General features: G+C 33.4%; 1 protein-coding gene across 7 annotated transcripts in view; it reads right to left on the bottom strand.

Moving 5' to 3' along the window:
• The window catches only part of ABCA10 (ATP binding cassette subfamily A member 10), an 80,232-nt gene that overhangs the window by 38,889 nt on the left and 19,375 nt on the right, over window positions 1-21,968 (bottom strand). For all 7 annotated transcript variants that reach the window (XR_012913104.1, XM_075994700.1, XM_012747402.3 and 4 more), the window contains 13 exons: window positions 21,567-21,735; window positions 16,789-16,847; window positions 15,537-15,647; window positions 14,934-15,109; window positions 12,829-12,948; window positions 12,450-12,588; window positions 11,216-11,306; window positions 10,124-10,263; window positions 9,279-9,398; window positions 8,030-8,228; window positions 6,019-6,185; window positions 5,193-5,326; window positions 4,435-4,572 (listed from right to left, as the gene is read on the bottom strand). Coding sequence is in view for 6 of the 7 variants with exons in the window: in XM_075994700.1 (XP_075850815.1) it covers window positions 4,435-4,572; window positions 5,193-5,326; window positions 6,019-6,185; window positions 8,030-8,228; window positions 9,279-9,398; window positions 10,124-10,263; window positions 11,216-11,306; window positions 12,450-12,588; window positions 12,829-12,948; window positions 14,934-15,109; window positions 15,537-15,647; window positions 16,789-16,847; window positions 21,567-21,735 (1,763 nt within the window). In the remaining variant the exon portion in view is untranslated. The remainder of the gene's footprint in view (window positions 1-4,434; window positions 4,573-5,192; window positions 5,327-6,018; window positions 6,186-8,029; window positions 8,229-9,278; window positions 9,399-10,123; window positions 10,264-11,215; window positions 11,307-12,449; window positions 12,589-12,828; window positions 12,949-14,933; window positions 15,110-15,536; window positions 15,648-16,788; window positions 16,848-21,566; window positions 21,736-21,968) is intronic.

Below are 21,968 nucleotides of genomic sequence, written 5' to 3' on the forward strand. Positions count from 1 at the left end.
AATTCATGTGAGTTTTTCTTTTGTCATTTCTTCTTCTTCTTGTATCCTTGTCCAGACTCATTTTTTGGCCTTTGGGCCCTTGACTAGCACTAGACTATGAAGACATGGTAGGCGGATCAACAGGTCCAGACACACAGATAAGAGCTAACCAATGAAAATCATTATTGGGTAGAGTTTGAATATAGGCAGTGGAAGATCAATGAAGAAATTAAGATGGAAATCAAAAGATTCTTTGAACTGAACAACAAAGGGGACACAAACTATCAAATCTATAGGACATAGCAAAAGCATTCCTCAGGGGGAAATTGATAGCCTTAAATGTCTACATCAAAAAGACAGAAAGATCACAAATTAACAACCTAATGTCACACCTCAAGGAACTAGAAAAGAAAGAACAAGCCAACCTAAAGCCAGCAGAAGAAAAGAAGTAACAAATGTCAGAGCAGAACAAAAGAACTAAATGAATTAGACAACCAAAAAAAATTGAAAATCCACAAGATTAATGAAACAAATAATTGTTTTTTTAAAAAAGATAAAATAAAATCAACCAACTTCTTGCTACACTGACAGACAAAAGAAAAGACCCAAATAAGCTCAATCAGAAATGAAAATGGTGACATTACAACTGATACTGCAGAGATATGAAATATCATCCATGAATACTATGTAAATCTCTATACTAATAGAAAACATGGAGGAAATGGACAGGTTCCTGGAAACGAACAGCCTTCCAAGACTCAATCATGAAGAAATAGAACTCCTGCACAGACCAATAACAAAAAGTGAGATCAAAACAGTAATGATAAAAAACCTCCCAACAAAAAAAAAAGCCCTGGGCCAGATGGACTCACAGCCAAGTTCTATCAGACCTACAAAGAACACCTAGTACCCAAAATATAGAAATTATTCCATAACATCGAGAAGGAGGAAATCCTCCCAAACTCATTCTACAAAGCCAGTATCACCTTGATACCAAAGCCAAGAAAAGACACAACAACAACAAAAAAATACAGACCAATATTCTTTATTAATATGGATGCAAAAATCCTCAATAAAATACTAGCAAACCAAATTCAACAGCATATCAAAAAAATAACCCATCAGGACCAAGTGAGCTTCAACCCAGGGATGCAAAGATGGTTCAACATACATAAATCAATAAATGTGATTCACCACATAAACAAAAGGAAAAACAAAGACCATATGATCATCTCAATAGATGCAGAAAAAGCACTCGACAAAATTCAGCACCCTGTCATGATAAAAACCCTCAACAAACTAGACATAGAAGGAACACAACTTAGTATTATAAAAGCCATATATAACAAACCATAGTCAGCATCATACTGAATGGGGAAAAGTTGAAAGCATTCCCCCTAAGAACTGGAACAAGACAATGATGTCCATTGCCACCGCTTCTATTCAACATAGTGCTAGAAGTCCTGGCCAGAGCAATCAGGCAAGAGAATAGTATTAAGGGTATCCAAATCAGGAAAGAAGAGGTCAAACTATCACTCTTTGCTGATGATATGATCTTATATCTAGAAAACCCCAAAGATTCCACAAAGAGTCTCCTGGAATTGATAAATAAATTTAGCAAAGTCTCAGGATACAAAATCAATCTATATAAATCAGTAGCATTTCTTATATACTAATAACAGTCAAGCCAAAAATCAAATCAAAGACTCACTACCAGGGGTCCTCATTAAAAAGGGGGCCAGTTCACTGTCCCTCAGACCATTGGAGGGCTGGACTATAGTTAAAAAAAAAAACAAAAAAAACTATGAACAAATTCCTATGCACACTGCACATATCTTATTCTGAAGTAAAAAAACAAAACGGGAACAAATTGTCCTCAGCAGGCTGCATGTGGCCCGTGGGCTATAGTTTAAGGATCCCTGCTTAATACCATTCACAATAGCTACAAAGAAGAGAAAACACTTAGGAATGTACTTAACCAAGGAAATGAAAGATCTCTACAAAGAGAACTATAAAACTCTAAAGAAAGAAATCACATAGGATACAAACAAATGGACAAACATATCATGCTTGTGAATAGGTAGAATCAATATTTCTAAAATATCCATACTACTCAATTTGATTTACAAATTAATGCAATCCCCATCAAATTCCAAAGTCATACTTCACAGATCTAGAAAAAATAATTCTACATCTTGTTTGGAACAAAAAAAAAAGTCTGAATAGCCAAAGTAATCTTAAGCAAAAACAACAACCCAGGAAGAATCACATTACCAGACTTTAAACTATCCTACGATGATATAGTAATTAAAACAGCATCAAATGGGTACAAAAATAGAGACATAGACCAATGGAACAGAACAGAGACTCCAGATATAAAACCATCTACATACAATCAACTGATCTTTGACAAAGCAGACAACATACACTGGGGGAAAGAAGCCCTACTCAACAAATGGTGCTGGGAGAATTGGATAGCCACATGCAGAAGAATGAAACAAGACCCCTACTTTTGATCCTTCACAAAAATTAATTCAAGATGAATAAAAGACTTAGATCTTAGGCACGAAACCATAAGAATTCTAGAGAAAAATGTAGGAAAAACTCTTCTAGATATTGGCCTATGCAAAGAATTTATGACTAAGACCCCCAGGGCAATCATGGCAACAACAAAATTAATAAATGAGATTTTATTAAATTAAAAAACCTCTGCACAGCTAAAGAAACAGTCAACAGAGTAAATAGACAACCTACAGAATGGGAGAAAATATTTGCAAGCTACACATCCAATAAAGGACTAATACCAGAATTTACAAAGAACTCAAGCAAATCAGTGAGATAAAAACAAATAGCCCTATTAAAAAGTGGGTAAAAGACATGAATAGAAGCTTTTCAGAAGAAGAAAGACAAATAGCCAGTAAACATGAAAAAATGCTCAATGTCACTAGTCATCAGGGAAATGCAAATCAAAACCACAGTGAGATATCACCTTAGCCCAGTTAGAATGGCATTTATTTAAAAGTCCAAAAACAATAGACACTGGAGTGGATGTGGAGAGAAAGGAATGCTTATATAGTGTTGATGGTACTGCAAATTAGTACAACCTCTATGGAAAACAGTACAGAGATTTCTCAAAGAACTAAAAGTACACCTACCACTCAATCCAGCAATCCCATTATTGGGTATTTACCCAAATGAAAAACGACTTCTCAGGAAAAAGACACCTACATTCAAAAATTTATTGCAGCACAATTCACAATTGCAAAGATATGGAGTCAACCCAAGTGTTCATCAATTCATGAGCAGATTAATAAAATGTGGTATATGTATACAATATACACTAAACAGCCATAAAAAAAGATGAATTAATACCTTTTGCAACAATATAAATATATTGGAGACCATTATCCTAAGTGAAGTATCTCAATAATAGAAAAACAAACACTACCTATACTTACTATTAAATTGGAACTAACTGATGGGCACACATGTGTACAGAGGGAAATAAAACTCAGTGAAAATAACCAGGAAGGAGGAGAGAGGAAGGGATAAAAACCCACCTAATGGGTACTATGAACACTATTTGAGTGATGGGCTCCCCTTAGCTGGGATTCAAGCATTTATAAAAGTGATCCATGTAACCTAAAACATTAGTACCCCCTTGATATTCTGAAATTGATAAAAAAGAATAGCAAACATGTCTTGAATGTTTACTCTCCCCCTTATAAGAACATAAGCTTCATGGGGGTGGGATTTTCATCTATTCTATTTACATAGTATCCACAGCACCTAGGAGTACCAGGACATAGTAGACATTCAAGAAGTATTTTTTTTTTTTAAAACAGAGTCTCCCTTTGTTGCCCAGGCTAGAGTGAGTGCAGTGGCACCAGCCTAGCTCACAGCAACCTCAATCTCCTGGGCTCAAGAGATCCTACTGCCTCAGCCTCCCGAGTAGCTGGGACTATAGGCATATGCCGCCATGCCCAGCTAATATTTTTTTTGTATATATATATTTTAGTTGGTTAATTAATTTCTTTCTATTTTTAGTAGAGATGGGGTCTCCCTCAGGCTGGTTTTGAACTCCTGACCTTGAGTAATCCACCCGCATCGCTGCCCAGAGTGCTAGGATTACAGTTGTGAGCCACCACACCCAGCCTAAGAAGTATTTGTTGAATGAATGAAAAATGATATGCCAGGTTGTATTCCAGGTACTCAGTAAACTCATTTAATCTTCACATTAATTCAATAAACTAGGTACTATCATATTCTCCATTTTACAGATGAGGACACAAAGGCAAGGAGTAGCTAAGAAACTTGCTAAGTGGCAGATACAAGATTCAAACTCAGGTGGTGGCTGAGTTTGAACCTAGGTGAACCCAGTTGAACCCAGTTTAGAACCCTTGGCCATTATCCCTCTGCCATACTGCCTCTTATATAAGTCAGTGTTATACTCACATGAGGAAATACATTTTTCTCTGTTTGAATAAGGTCCGTAAAGTTAAAAAGTCCAAGAAGGGCATTGCTAACAATTCCCATAAGAACAGGAAAACAATTCATTTTCTTGGTATTACATGCAACTGAAAAGCTGTAATCCTTAAAAAAAAAGTACACAAACATAAGTTCTAAATTCTTAGAGTAAATATATTTATTGCATATTCTGTATATAATCAGAGTAGAATTAGGGTGAGGAGACTATTAATTTTTATTTCACACTTCTGTTTTTTTTTTTTTGAATTGGCACAAGAATAAATTATTTTTGTAATTCAAGTGACTTGTTTTGTAAATAAAATAAATTAACATTCACTCATATAGAAAGATGTTAAAGATTGACATTTTATGTGACAGAGAAAGTTGCAGGACATCTCTACTATTATTACAGTTTAGAAAATGTATTTTTAAGTTTTTAAATATTAGATCATTTTATATATAGTAAGTTTGTGTTTTTATAAAGGAAAAGAGTATAGAAGACATTCACCAAACTATGAGAAGTAATATAATATGGAAAATGAAGGAAGGAAATTATGGGGAGGATTTTACCCTCATATTATATACTTTAGTAATGTTGGAGTTTTTTTTTTTATTAAACATACATTGCTTTTATAACAAATAAATCACTAACAAAAATTAACCCTGAATGATTCTATAGTTCAAAGTATTAGAATGTGGCAAAAAAAAAAAAATCATGATAAAACAGTGCATGGAGGCAAACATACCTTCTGGTCACCAGACACTATGATGGCTCCATTGTACGAAGGATCGTCTGAGCCATTTCTATTGCTAAAGTCATCTATTTCCAAAACTATATCCTGATGCTTCAGTGAACGTACAAGGTCTTCAATATTTGATCCTATGGGAGTTGACAGAAGAAGGCAACAAGAAATAAAAAAACAAGGAAATAAAAGTCAAAGCTTTAAAATAACAATAATTTCTAATCATGTTAAGAAAAACTCAGAATAGCATGGTAAACATTCTCACTCTTTAGGAGTATAACGACATTCATTCTGATACTAGGCCATTGAAATCCAGTCCACCAACTTCAGTTTAACAATAGACTCTTTAAAAAATATATTTATTTATCTTCTAGTCCTCTTAAGGTTAAAGAGAATTTGTTCCTGAGAATTAAGTTTGTGATTCTCACAGAAATATAACTTTTTATTAGTGACTTTGAAAAACTTTGCCAGAACCCTGTAATATTTGTAATAATAAATAATTCATATAAAATGTATCTCATGACCCTGGTTCATTCCAGTGATGCAAATCAATTCCAACCTGCTCTATATATCTCACTAACCTTGCAATGATAATTACAGTACTAGTGACCCATTCAAAACATCTTCATAAAATTAAGTGCACTTGACATTTGCGATTGTGTCCATTATTTTATGTGAAAATAAACCCATTAATTTACTTAATTTGAAAATGAAGCAAGCTAGACACACCATTTTCCCCCATTTTCTCTCAGGTTTGTGCTTTCTAAAGATCCATGATGATAATCTTTAATGATAAAATTCAACACTAAATTTAAGCCCTATTTCTCACCTGTATTATTAATGATTAATAGGCTGGTAAGAGAAGGCTTTGGGAGTTGTTCCAGAGACAGGAAATACATACTGGGTGAAAGGCCACAACGAAGAGTGTGATGACCTACTCCATACATTACATTCTCTATAATACTGATGATAAAAGCAACTCCAAGGATCAGTGATCTAAGTAAAATTAAATTAAAACATAAGTCTGAAAAAATTTTCCTTTGATTTATTTAAGTCACAAACATGTTATATAAATGCGAACTATGGAAATTCAATATACATGTATGGTGTTTGGTTACATAAAATGAAATATACAGTGAGATTAATCTGAAAATGGGCTCAACATTTTGTATAATTTGTATCATATTGCAAGGTGTTCAAGGGTAACAGAGCATCAAGAGAAAAGGTGGGACTCAGGAGTCTTCCACTGAGGGTATGCTGGCTTAATAAAACAACATGAGATATGGTTTTATAGGATACTAGGGGCCCAAATGCTTGCCTGGGTAGTTTTAAAGGGAAAATTTTAACCTTCATCAGCTGTTATTTTACATATATTTTAATTTTAGTGAAACTAAATGTAATATTTAATACACTATTTTTAGATCCTAGAACTCATTCTACCAACTCAAACTGCAAGTGAAATACTTCCAAGCAATTTTACTTTCTCATCAGACCTTAGACTCTTTCTCCCTATTAGCCTCATATTTCACAGGGAAAAAAAAAATGGAGTCCATGGGATAGAAACTCCTTCATCTTATCACCACCCAAAGAAAAGATTCATGAGTTACTCATCCTCTTTTATTTTAATTCTTTTTAATTCTTCAGAAATAGTGTCTTGCTCTGTCACTCAGGCTGGAGTGCAGTGGCACAATCATAGTAGCTCACTGTAGCCTCAAACTTTGGGGCTCAAGTGATCTTCCAACCTTAGCCTCCAGAGGAGGTGGAACTATAAGTATGCACCACCATGCCTGGCTAATTTTTATTTTATATAGAGATGGTGTCTTACTATACTGCCCAGGCTGGTCTCAAACTCCTGGCCTCAAGCAATCCTCTTGTCTCAGCCTCGCAAAGTGCTAAGATTATAGGCATAAGCCATCATACCCAGCCAAATCTTATTCTTCCTTTCTGTTGAAATATTAATAGATGGTAGGTCTTTACTCCTATCAAAAGTCAGTCCTTGTCAATATTGCTCTGAATCCAGTCCTCTTTACCCTCCATAAGATTTTACTCAATTAGTTCACTGTCCTTCATTTTAAATTAATTTCATTCTACTGGCTCATTACCACCATCACTGAAGAATGTTCTAGTAGCTCACATTCATTATAAAATGAACTTTCCTTCTGACTTCACATCCCCTTTCAGCTTCCATTCTTTCTACTTCTTTCAATAAGCCAGCACCAGAAAGAGTTATCTACTATCAGATCTCCTTTTGATAAAACTTTTAATGACTTCCTTCCTGCTAAACCCAATGGATGCTTTCTGTTCTACACTGTTATTCTCCCCTTACTTTATAATCCTCCCCCCATATTTTCTAATCTTGGCTCAAATGTGACCATTTCAATGAGAACACTAAACAACCTGTTCAGAAATGCAATGTACCATGACTCCCTCCATGCCCCACCCCCTTTCTACTCCATTGTAATAGCCTGCCATATAATTTATTTAGTTTTATATTAATTATTTTGACCTTTTACCACCAACCAGAGGTAAACATCAGAAGGGCAGGGATCTGTGCCTTTTGTGTAAACTAATATAATCAAAGGTCTTAGAACAATGCCTAATACATAGCAAGCTTTAATAAAGACATAATGAACCCATAATATATTGATCAGATGATTATTTAACTGGTGCTTTTGTCCCCTACAAGATAATAAGGTTAAAGGCCTTGTCAGTTTTGTTCACTATAGTAGGATAGCTCAAAAATATGTTAATCAAATGAATAAATTAATAGACTTATTTTCTAAACGTTCGACCCTTTCTTGTATATTGACTAAAGAGATTTAAAGTAGTCTGATACTCACAAGGACAAAAAAGTTTTCTTCTCATGTCTTAACTTTAAGAAGCGAAGCCTTGCTATGGCACAGACCTGTCTTCTCCAGAGTGTTCCGTTCCTGACAGCTTTTCTCATTTCAGGAAAAGAACAAAGAGCCTGTTGCACTTCAGACTCATTTCCAGTATCTCTTGTCACATTTATTTTCTCTTGTTTCCCAATGCCAAAATCTACAACCGTGTAAGAAACCATTATAATAAACTATGTTATTTGGACTTTCTCTTCAGAAGCTTTGAAAATGATGTTAGGATATTTGAGACAACACTTCTAACATTTTAAGCTACTGATATCCATAATCAAACTCTTTATACTCAAAATCTTTCCTTCAAACAAATATAATGAATTCAATTCCAATACGTGAGTAATTTTTGATTGAGGTTTCCTTAAAAGCATTTATTCTTTTATACCAATAGCAGCAGCTCTTTACTAAATGATATTTTTTGCAGAGCAAGTTTTATGCAAAAGCACAAGGATAAATTAATGCAGCTGAGTTTCTAAAATGTCTCTTCTGTCATCTGGAATCTCCCCCACAGGATTAGTTTGTCACTGATGATTGATATCCCTGTCCCTAGTTCAAGATATTGTGCTTTTAAACAATGAAAAGTCATGGAAAGGTTGATTGTTTGAGTCCCACTTATACCACACATTAGTTGTACAGTTTTAGCTAATCATTCAACTTCTCAAAATATCAGTTTAACACCTGTAGCAGGCAGTTATTATATTATGGGAATTAAAAACATTATAATCCAAAGACTAAGGACAATGGCTGGCACATAGTATCCTCCTAAATTCTTCTAATTATTATTATTACAAAGTAAACTAAGGGAAGATAACATCTTATTTTAGTATTTGTTAATAATACATTAATTAGAATTAATATATTTACTAATTAAGAGCACATTTTTATAAGCAATGGTAAGTAAGAGACAAAGCCAAAATTCATGACACGAGCAGAGAGCTTTTGATGATGAGAAAAGTGGTCATTGCAAGAAATATGCCTGTTACTGAAATGAAAGGTATCAGACAGTAATTTGCCTAGCACCAAGACTGATTATGTTAGATATAAAATAATTATAATACTTTTAAAAGTGAACAATGCTATTTTGTAACTACTATATATACCCTAAGCAGAAATACACATGAGATCTTCAAATATGAATTAGTACATGGCCATTTTCTCTCTCTTTTTAAAATTTTCTGCTATACACACATTTTTATACCTGGTTCATCGATTGTTGATTTGCCTTCTAGGTTCAAGAATACTTCTTTCAGAGTTGTCATGGAAACACCATAATTCATTATGCCCTGGTCAGAACACTTATCAAGGTCACTATAAAGATCTACAAAGCAGATAGTAACAAATTTAAAATTGCTAATGAGTACATTAAAATACTATTAATAATGTCTAAATATTACTCAAAATAGATAAGTTTACAAATATTTTCTTATTAAAGCATCACAATAATCCAAGAAAAGCTTTTCCATAAGATATCCTCTTGTCATTCTAATGAATTATATTATTTTACATCTCCATTTTGTTTCATAAACTTTAAAATTTCTTGTATACTATGGAAATATGTATGCTTGTGTAAGATGTATTGGTATGTATATCTGAAGATTTATTAGGTATGAGTAAATTATATTTTCTTCTCTGTATTTCCTAACTTTTCTATACTGCCCATATTACATTTATAATTAAAATTATAATTTGTACAAAGATTGTACTGAACTGCTTACACATGTTTTAAAAGAACATTTAATCTGTATTTCTAACAGAAATTAAAAGTGTGCTTTCACAGAAGAAAGATATGTCAAAACTTCATTGAATGCTGACAAAGCACATCTGGGCTTCTTAGTGAACTACATTCATGGAAATTTAGTTGCTCTAACATTAAAACCATGTCTCTAGTAACACAAGTCATCATATTAGAAATGGGAGGCAGAGTACTTAAAAATAAATATTTTCATTTGTACAAGCTTTAAAACTCAACTCAAAACAACAGAAAATACCATCAGCATAAACGTGGACCCTTAGCTATATTTTATGTGATCATAAGTAAATTACCTGGAAATTTGTTTGTTCTTTCCAAAGGCAAACTATACACAAGTTTTTCTTCACTTTCTGCTGTTAACTTGGCATCAGGAATGTGCTGTTTAATAAGGGATGTGATTCTCTCTGTATCACACATTCCATTCCTGTGTAAACTAACAATTCAAAAGAAGCAGAAGTCTTTTGAATTCTTCTCTATCACCAGCACTCATGAAAAGACAGTATTTGATTAAATAGCTTGTATATGTACATAACATATCTGCTTAACTCCAGTAATCAGCTCCTGCAAATCAGACACTCCATTTCAAAGTTTCAATTCATAGCCTATTTTACATTATTTTAAATGGGAAAAAATATAGTACAAGTCAACATCAAACCCACATCCAATTTCCTAAAATGTAACTAAAACATGGTGAAATTTCACTATGTATACATACTGAAGTTTCATATGTACAAAACTACATATATATCTCAAACTATCATGATTGTATGTGTGTGATGTATATATATGTGTGTATACATATAAAAATCGTGATAGGTAGGATGTACAATATATGAAACGTTGCTTCTGAATCACTAGAAAATCAATAAGGTTTTTAATAAACAGTTGCTTTCTATGCAGTAAATAGTCTCTCTTAATGTAAAAAATTTCTATTTGCAGATCCTGTTTGGGAATATTAAGTACTTTCTAAAATGCCCCATGTGATATTCTGCCATTCTATCAAGCAAATTTGGAATACAACTTCAGACTTTTAGGGCAAACTGTTTTGTTAAAAATGATCAATGGTCTATGTACAAACTATTATGTAACCATAAAAAATTTAATTTAATTTAAACAATAATCAATGGCTTAGTGAGGACACAAAATAATTTTCCCAATATAAATATTGGGTAAGAAATGTTGTATTGAAAGATATACAAGCTTTTAAAAATTAACATGTTTAAAACCAATAAAGATGTTAATGAGGGAGACATTTTGTGCTGTTTATTGTAAAACAATTTCCACTAAAATTAAGTTGACTTTCTCATATCTTTAAAGGATTACATAAAATATCACCCTCCTATTTATACCCTCATATTAAAATAACTACACCCAGAATACATTACCTTAAATTATATCCAATACCCCACTTTCGCTTCAGAAACAAAGATGATCCTGCACATTTCAATTTCCCATTAAACAGAAACACTTTCCTATCTGAGCAGAAAGGAAAATAGAAAAAATTATAAGAGGAATAATTTCTTACATGGTGTATTCTCTACTATGGATACTAATACACTGAATGAATTTTTCAATATGAATACAACTGTGAAGTCATTGAGCCCCTGGGTGCAGTATCACCTCTAACCCCCAAGCCTATTGTGAAGCAGGACTCAGAACTTCACTGTATCCCCCATAGCTAATCCAATGTCACAACACATCGCAAGGATGGCCCAATTCTTCATCTCTCCCTTTATCAACATACTGCCATGAGAATATAATTGTGTAGTCTGTTTAAGGAAAAAATATACTTAGAGTGGGGCTAAGTCACCTAACTCACCACTGTCAATGGCCACTCGATCCCCAGACATATGAGTAAATCCAGTCGAGAGCTGAAAATCTCCCCATGTGAGCTCATTCTAAATTACCAACTCTCCAAATCATGCACTAAATAAATGCTAATTGATTTAAGGCACTGACTTTGGGGAAGTTTTGTTACGTAGCATTACTGAAGCAAAAGATAACTAATACAAGAAATAAAACTTATTTAATCTCAGAATTCATGGAAGAACTGAGAAGAATATTACATTGCATACCACACAGCAAAATACTCTCCCTTTTCACTGTGTTCCTTTCTGGCTTTATTTATGTATTTTTTCAACTCTCCCTTTACCCACTGTTCTGGCTCACTGAAACTATTCTTCATCACTTGTCATTATTTCCTGAGCAAAAATATTTTGTTCTATCTCTAATTCTCCAGTCTTGCATCTTCACACCCAAAGCCTCACTCAGTGAACAAAGGATTTTCCTAAGTTGGCAAGAAATGATTATAAATTTAAAAATAATTTTCTCAGCTAAATTTTTTGATGTATGAAAAGTAATATAGGAGTTTCAAATTGTTATAAATATACTTCTTATTAACATAGACACTGAAGAACGTCACAAACAAGAAGATACATAAAGTATGGGTCCAAGAATTCATTGGGAGATCAGAATTCTTCTGAGGTAAAGGGCATTTTTGGAATGTAGCCACTCAAATGGATTGCAAACAATATTCTCTTCTTTTAAAAACTGGCTATAAAGACTATCTCTCATGGGAATTCTTTATTAACTAGTTAAAATAAAGAAACCAAGAATCACCAGCCAATATGTCAGCTTCATCTATGAACTGGGTACTGACAAGGATAACACGGTCCATTTTACGTTCTTTCAGGAGGTTCCAAACACGGTGCCTTGAAAAGGGATCCAATCCAGCAGTTGGTTCATCCAGTAATAAAACCTACAGAGGAGGAAATGTATGAAAGCATCTTCCACTTCCTAGTGAGGTTCTTCAAAAATCAGCATGGAAACCTATATGATTTTTAGATTCAAATACAATTCTCCACTGGATCCCTAACAGATTTCCATGGTACTTGTAAGTTTTGTCTCACATTTGGTAATTATAGTATAGGTTAAACTTTAATAATTGTTTTATACCCTTTGATCCAAATTAATCTTAAAAATATATATTTTCTCTCACCTGAGGATCTCCTAAAATGGCAATCCCAAATGTTAGTTTCCTCTTTTGCCCACCACTTAATTTTTCAGCAATAACATCTTGAATGTTTTGCATGTCTAATTCCATGATAATTCTTTTTACCTATTAAAAAAAAATCTATGTTAACGAGGGAAAATATTTTATTTTTAAGCAGCTTTTACTGCCTAACAATTAGAATAAATTCATTCTAGAACTTCGTTGATTAAGCTTTATTTATAAGAGAGTAAACAATTGAACAAAAATATGGCCAAAAGTAAATTAAGCAGTCAAGAAGGCAATCTCATTTGCTTTAGCTACAAAAGAAAATATCTAGAAATCTATTTAAACAAGGGGTTAAAGATCTCTACGAAGAAAACTACAAAACACAGATGAAAGAAATTATAAATGACACAAACAAATGGAAAAACATCACATGCTCATAGAGTAGAAGAATTAATATCATTAAAATGACTAAACTGCCCAAAGCAATCTACAGATTCAATACAACCTCTATCAAAATACCAATGTCATTCTTCACCAAATTAGAAAAAAAAAATCCTAAATTCATATGGAATCAAAAAAGGGCCCAAATAGCCAAAGCAATTCAAAACAGAAAGAACAAAGCTAGAGGAATCACATTACCTAATCTCAAATTATAATACAAGAATATAGTAACCAAAACAGCATGCAACTGGCATAAAAATAGACACATAGTTCAATAGAACACACTAGAGAACTTCAAAACAAATGTAACTACAACCAACTGATCTTTGATAAAGCAGAAAAAACATACACTAAAGACACTCTGTTCAAAAAAATAATAATAATAATAAATGCTGCTAGGACAGTTGGATAGCCATATGCACAAGAATGAAACTGTACCCTTCTCTCTTACCATATACAAAAATCAACTCAAGATATATTAAAGACTGAAATGACCTGAAACTATAAAAATACTAGAAGAAACCTAGGGAAAACTCTTCTGGACATTGGTCTAGGCAAAAAAAAAAAAAAAAAAAATGATGACTAAGACCTAAAAAGTACAAGCAAGAACAACAAAAGTAGACAAATGAGATCTAATTAAACTAGAAAGTTTCTGCACAGCAAAAGAAATAATCAACAGAGTGAAGAGATAACTTGCAGAATGGGAGACTATATTTGCAAACTATACATCCAACAAGGAACTGAAATCCAAAATTTTTAAGGAACTCAAACAACTGAACAACAAGAAAGCAAATAATCCTATTAAAACATTGGCATAGGATATGAATATAAATTTTTCCAAAGACATATAAACGATCAAGAAGCATATGAAAAAATGCTCAATATCACTAAGCATAAGAGAAATGCAAATTATAACCACAATGAGACATCATCTTATATCAGTCAGAATGGCTATTATTAAAAAGTCAAACAATAACCATTGTTGGCAAGGATGCAGGGAAGAAGGAACACTTATACACTGTTGATGATAGTGTAAATTAGTACAACCTTAATGGAAAACAGTACCGAGATTTCTTAAAGAACTAAAAATAGAACTACCATTCAATCCAGCAAACCCACTATTAGGTATGTACCCAAAAGAAAAGAAATCATTATACCCAAAAGATAACTACACTCATATATTTATCACAGTACAATTCATGATAGCAAAGATTTGGAATCAACCTAAGTGTCCATCAGCAGATGAATGAATTAAAAAATGTGGTATATATACACAATGGAATACCATTTGGTTATAAAAAAGAATGAAATCCTGTCTTTTACAGCAATACTGGTGGAATTGGAGGCCAATATCTTAAGTGAAACAACTCAGAAACAGAAAGTCAAATACCACATGTTCTCGCTTATAAGTGGAAGCTAAATAATTTGTATACATGGACATAGTGTGTGGAATAATAGACATTGGAGACTTGAGGGATGAGAAATTACTTAATGAATACAATACATTATTCAGGTGATGGTTACACTAAAAGCCCAGACTTCACCACTGCTCAATATATCCATGTAACAAAACTTCACTTATACCACTTAAAATTATACAAATTGAAAATAAGTAAATTAAGTAAATTAGTTCCAAAGACACTAATATTAATGTGTTCATGTACCTCTTGTTCTACTTCTTTTGGCTGAATCCCTTTTATTTTAGCAAATAGCCTGAGGTTTTCTCTCACAGTGAGAAAGTCAAATTGAAAATTGAATTGTGGACAAAATCCAATGTTCTTTCTGATTTCTTCTATGTCAGTTAGTTCAGAGAGTTGGGTATTATAAATAGTGGCTGATCCTATAAATAGAAATATAAAGGAATTTAACATCAGGTGATAATTGTATGCAGAGTGATAATATATAATATTATTTAGATCTTACTCAGAATCTTGTCTTGATTATTGAAGAAATTTCATTTTTCTAATTGTATAATTATATATTGAGAAATTCAGATTATTCTTAACTTAAATATCTCTGTCCACAGATTGGAAAGTATATACAAAATTTCAAATAATAGTGGAATGGAGATACAAACTTTCTCATTAATTTATGTATATTCATATATATTCTCATGAATTTATGAATAAATATTTCCTATTCTAAATTACTCAATTATGTAAAAACCTAATTTAGAGAAACATTTTTCTTTTACATAATCAGATTGAGAGACTTCAATTTACAACCTCCTTTTTAAGCCAACTTACTTTGTAAAATTATTTTCTCACCTTCTGTTGAAATAGATAATCCACTAAGAATGTTTAGCAGTGTTGATTTACCAGCTCCACTATGCCCAAGTATTGCAGTGATCTGTCCTTCATATATGTCAAGAAATATGCCTGTTTTAGAATAAAATGTGAAAATTAGACTTTGATTATATGCAAATGAAATGGACCTTAAAAAATTAGAAAAGTAAAATATATCTTAGTATTTCATGTCATTGGTATTTTAATATGTTCTTTATGAAATCATATTGTATAAATCAAATTGTATAACTTATGTATTTATGAAGACAAAGTATCAATTTGGAGAAATTTCTACCTTCCTGCCTACATATTCTTAAATATGTACATTTAATATTAAGGAATAATTCAAAGGCTACCAGGGATAAAAACAAAACATAGTTTATTCGTTTTCTAGGCAAATTAATGCAGTGTGGCTTAAGAAATTGTCTCAGGCTGGGCACGGGGGCTCATGCCTGTAATCTTAGCAGTCTGGGAGGCCGAGGTGGGAGGATCACTTGAGCTCAGGAGTTTAAGACCAGTCTGAGCAAGAGTGAGATACTGTCTCCACTAAAAATAGAAAAAATTAGCCAGGTGTGGTGGCGCATGCCTATAGTCCCAGCTACTCAGGAGGCTGACGCAGGAGGATCGCTTGAGCCCAGGAGTTTGAGGTTGCTGTGAGCTAGGCTGATACCATTATGCTCTAGCCCAGGCAACAAAGCAAGACTGTCTCAAAAAAGAAAAAGAAAAATTGTCTCACTGAGGCTTGCAGAGCTGGATACAAAAGGGTGATATCTGAGAATTTACAAAAGGGTAATATCTGAAAAATTAACTCCATTGGAAAACAACAAAGAATGCATTAGCATACCAGAAATTTTGAGAGATTCTCAGAAGATAGAAAACATGCAGAATTAGATTGTCAAAGAATCAAATGTAAGACAAACCATAGCCCAAAACAGATGTTTAAAAGTTCTATGAAAGTAAAATCAATTCCAGTGATATTTCAATCTTAGTTTGACAAAGTTGGGTTGAATATTATAAACCAATATGAACAGTACACTCTCATTTAAAAAAATGTTTTATATATACATAGAAAAAAATAATATTGATGACTATCTCTCACAGTAAAAACATGTTTTTAAATTTTTTCTTTTATTTATATTCATTCTTTAATTTTCTACTATGATTATTTGTATTTTAAAGTCATAAATTTTTTTAAGTAAAAACATCATCAAAACAATAAAGCTTTTCTTTTTACCTTGCAATGCTTCTATTTTTCCAGGCTTTCCATTATATTCTTTTTTAATGTTTCTGATTCTGAAAGATTAAGTAACTTTGACATAAGTGAATTTTCTAATAACACAGATTATGTTAACTGCCAAAACTATAGTTTAAGACTGAACCTAAACTTCACAGTATAGAGTGTCAGCCTCTTAATGGGATCCAAGAAGGGCAGTAATAAAAACCCTCCCTCAACCACTCCCAGAAGAGTTTTACACAGATCTGCTCATATTCTTATCAAATAAGATAAGAATTTGGCATTTCATATATTGGCATTTCATATATTCCAGTTATTTCTCTTGGCATTTCATATATTCCAGTTATTTCTCTAAGTTAGCAAATTAATAAGGGTAAGCTACAATTGAAAGAAAAGAAGAAAGAAGGAAGGGAGAGTTTGATGTTTTCTTGTTGATTTGCTTGAGTTCTTTTAGATTCTAATTAGCCCTTTATCAGATGTATAGCATGCAAATATTTTCTCTCACTGTGTAGGTTGCCTATTCACTCTATTGTTTCTTTAGCTGTGCAAAAGCTTTTAAGTTTAATCAGGTCACATTTATTATTTTTGTTGTTTCTGTGATTGGCTTTGGAGTCTTCTTCATACATTCTTTGCCTAGGCCAATATCTATAAGAGTTTTTCCAACCTCTTCTAGAATTCTTACAGTTTCATACCTTAAGTTTAAGTCTATTATCCATCATGAATTAATTTTTGTGAGTGATGAGAGGTGCAGATCCTGTTTCAGTCTTCTACATGTGGCTATCCAATTTTCCTGGCAACATTTATTGAATAGGGATTCTTCTCCCCAACATATGTTTTTGTCTGCTCTGTCAAAGATCAGATGGCAATAAGAGGATGGTTTTATATCTGGATTCTCTGTTTTGATCCATAAGTCTAAGTCGCTGTTTTCATGCCAATGACATGCTGTTTTGGTTACTATAGCCTCATGGTACAGCTTGAAGTCTGGTAGAATGATGCCTCTCAGTTTATTTTTATTGCTTAATATTGCTTTGGCTATCTGGGGTCTTTTCTGGTTCCATACAAACCATAGAACTGTTTTTCCTAGATCTGCAAAAAATGATGTTGGTATTTGAATGGGGATTGCAATTGAATCTGTAGATCACTGTGGGTGGTATATACATTTTGACAATGTTGATTCTGCTGATCCATGAGTATGATGTTTTTCCATCCTTTTGCATCCTTTGCAATTTTCTCCCTCAGTGTTTTGTAGTTCTCCCTGTAGAGGTTTTTCACCTCCTGATATATATCTTACCAAGTGAGTGAACCCTATAAACTCTGGAAGAACCTGTAATTCTAGATGTGGGGATATAGTATGAACTCATTCAAGTCTCTTTTGAAATTACTGTATATCTGAATAAGTGTCACTTCCATTCTCTATCTCAGTCAGTGTTGCCACTATCCACTCAGAAACCCAAGCTAGTACCTGAGAGTAATGCTTGACTCTCTCTCTCTCCCTTTCTCATCCCATCCTGTGACCTACAAAATTATCAGAATTTAACATTAGGAAATTATGAGTTTGACTTTATGAATCTAATTGAATTTATCCTTTGATCACTTGCCTATGACCTTCTGACTCTTATCATCTTTCACCTCAATCAGGGCTATAACGTCTCTGTTGATTGTTAGTTATCCCCTTTGCATCAGCACCAACCTCTTTTCTTTTGCAATGCAGAGGATACTCCAGGCATTAGGTTTCCCGGAACATCCTTCTCAGTATTGGGCTTTGTCATGAGAAGAACTCGGGCAAGATTTAGGGAGCGGAAATAAATGAAGATCCTTATCCTCTGAAGGTCATAGGGGCCAGACACATAGGTGGACTGATGCTTGTAGTGGCTTCTAAGACTTCTTGACAAGTACTGCTTTGCTGCTGCAGGTTAAGATATCTGGTGGGAGCTTTCCCAGAAAATCCCTGACACTTACAACAGTTTACCAACAAACTTCTTGAAAACCACCCATTTCTGTACATTAGGCTAACATCCTCAGTAGCTGTTTCTCTGACTTTCTGGCTACAACTTTCTTGACCCTCTCTCCTCAAACCATTGTACATTTATGAATCCCTCATTCCTATATTAAACCATTTTACTCCTACAATATTTCTAACAGCATAGTTTTTCTGACCAGACCCTGACTAATAAAACTTCCTAAATGTTTCCATTTTTCCAGTTATGTCACCCTCAAATCCATTCTCCACAAAGCTGCCAAAGTGATCTGTCAAGAGTATGATTATCTAAAATCACTCAGTGATCCTCCTAGACTATACAAGACAGGCTGCCCTTCTTAACTTGGCAAACTAAATCCTTCATTTACTTGGTCCCCATCTCATCAAAAGTATGGTTATCCAAAATCATTCAGTGATCCCCCTACACTATCCAAGACAGGCTGCTCTTCTTACTTTGGCAGACAAAAACATCCATAATCTGATTTGGCCCCTATCTCTTAAGGTTTGCCTCTCCCTCTTCTAGTCTTGTACTTTAAGCTCAGAAATGTCACTTCTTTGTGCTCCCTAGACATATACACTGTCTCTTGCTGTCCTATGTTGCTCATGCCATATCCCCTGTGTGGAAAGACCTTCACATATCCTACCACACTTTATACAACAAAGACCTTTTCTTTCCATATAGGACTCACCTCAAAAGTTATCTGCTTCTGACCTCCCCCACTATGTTAGACTGGGCTGGATGATCCTTCGCTATGTCCTCTTAATTCCTGTGTTCATCTCTACCACACCTTTTACTAATTACTTATTGAAATGCCTGTTTCCCACTAGACTCTGCACTTTCTGAGGTGAAACTCTGTAATCATTAGTCTCTGTATCCTAATTTTAGCAGAGGGATTAATGAATAATACATAAATTAATGAAATAATTAATTTGTCAGCAGGAACAGTCTGGTCCAGAATGATCAAAGAGATTTTGGTTTGAGGCATGTTAGGCCATTAGATACAGATAGAGGGAGTGTCAAGGTGGATGACATAGTGTGCAGGTTTACATAGGCTAGAGCTGTCACATTTTCTTGAGCATATATTCAGCTTATATTAAAATACTAAGGGCAAATTGGACCTAAGACCACTGAACAGGATGACTAGTATTATCCACTTAGTTAAGAGAGCTAAATAATCCCTCTTCAACTCACACAACCATGCTCATTTGCCCACTGGATGAATATGGTTCAGACTCATGGTCCTGGGCATTTATAGAACCATGATTCTAGAAGATGAGCTTTTGGCCTCACAAAGGAGGAACTAATGTAATTTAGTCCTAATTTAACTTGTTAAGTGCCACAATACTAAATTTTCTGGTTTCAACATAATGACTATAAGAGTTAATAACAAGGAAAGTGATAAACTGGAATAGCTATAAAAGTCTTTGTGCAGGGAATAGAACTTTAAAGACTACTAAAATATGGTAGAATTTGAGAAGTTCCCTTAACTCCAGGAAATAAAGAGCTTTCTCCTTGATCTTTCCATGTCAGCTTATAGTTTTCTCCTTTTCCTATTGTCTCTCTCCTCATTCCCCACTTCTTCTAGACACTTTCACAATCACCTTCTACCTAACTGTTTTCAAACAAGGTGAATTGATATAAGTCTAATTGATTGTACTTATTTGGGATATTCATAGCAGCTAATATTTATTGAATACATATTATGGACCAGGCACTACTCTAAAAGCTTTATATGTGATAGTTCATTTACTCTTCATGACAAACTTAGTACTATTGTTATGTCCATTTTTAAGATGAAGAAGTTGAGGCACAGGCAGGTTAGGTAATTTAGCTGGGATTATACAATAAAGAGGTTCAAAGCCAGGATTCGAACTGGGTATTTTAAATCTATGGTCCACATTATAATCATTATGCTCTACTGTCTCCTCAAAATATGCTTTTAGAAAGATAACTTCACATAAATTAAATGCCACTTAAGAATATTTCTCAATAATCTTCAATGAAATAAGCAAATGCCTAGAGAAGTATTACTAAATTATGACAGAACAAAGACTTAAGCAGTCATTGTCTACAGAAGTATATCTTCCTGGTTTCCCTAAAAATTCTTTATTGATGGTCCTCCCTATATTATTTTTTATCTCTATACCCCTTCAAACAATCAAACTGATTTTGATATAGAACTAACATCTACATAGTTCCTATTATGTAACAGGTATATATACTTAATTATCTTATTAATTCTTTACATTATTAAAGATGACACAAATATTATACTCTCCTTAGAAATGAAAAAAAAATGAGGCTTAGAGAGCACATATATAGTTTAACAAAAAGCCACAAAGCTGTTAAGTTGTTGAGAGAGCTTTTGACTTCAAAGTCTCAGTCCCTATGCTCCCTAAAGGAGATAGTCTAAGTATGAAAAATACATGTGCATCATATACACTCATATATTTCATATACACATTCTTTATATACGAATACATAACATGTATGTTTTTATGTGTGTGTGTTAGAAGACAAAGCAGAGAGGAAAGTATAAATGATGGAGTATGATAAGATACAAGACAAAAGATGAGGGCAAGAAAGTGAATGGGGCTCCTCAATTTTACTGTTGACAACAGCAATAGCATTTATTTTCATAACGGTGAATGAGAAAAATCTAGGATTATGGCAGAAGAATAGCTGAAAGAAAGGAATACATCATCTATATCAACATTTGACTTATGTCAGGCCATGTTACAGCTTAGTTTATTAAGTTTTTACGTATAAGTATACATAGTCACATAGTTTCTTCATTACCTTATTGCTTCTTTTTCATGGAATTCTGGAGACACTGGTTCAAAAGAGTCATCAGAGAAATGCTCGGGATTTATTTCATTCTGAAAGACTTCATGATGAGTATTTTTATGTTTGGACCAGAATGAAGACTTTAGGAAAAACAATGGAGACTGCCGGTGGCCATCTTTGTCTAATTAATCAAGATATAATTTCATATTACAACAATCATATCACACCAGTAAAGAAAGACATCTGTCCTAGTGAAGTTTGATAACACTTTTGAACTTAAGTTATTATCTTTGGCATTTAAGTTTATAATGTCAACAGTAAAGCATTATAGGTACATTGAGGTTAAGAGTGTTCTGGTCTTTGATAACTTCTCAGCTGTGGTTCATTTAGAAGGGGGAAATTAAAATTGAAAAA

Source organism: Microcebus murinus, chromosome 18, assembly GCF_040939455.1.
Source record: "Microcebus murinus isolate Inina chromosome 18, M.murinus_Inina_mat1.0, whole genome shotgun sequence".
Lineage (NCBI taxonomy): Eukaryota > Metazoa > Chordata > Mammalia > Primates > Cheirogaleidae > Microcebus > Microcebus murinus.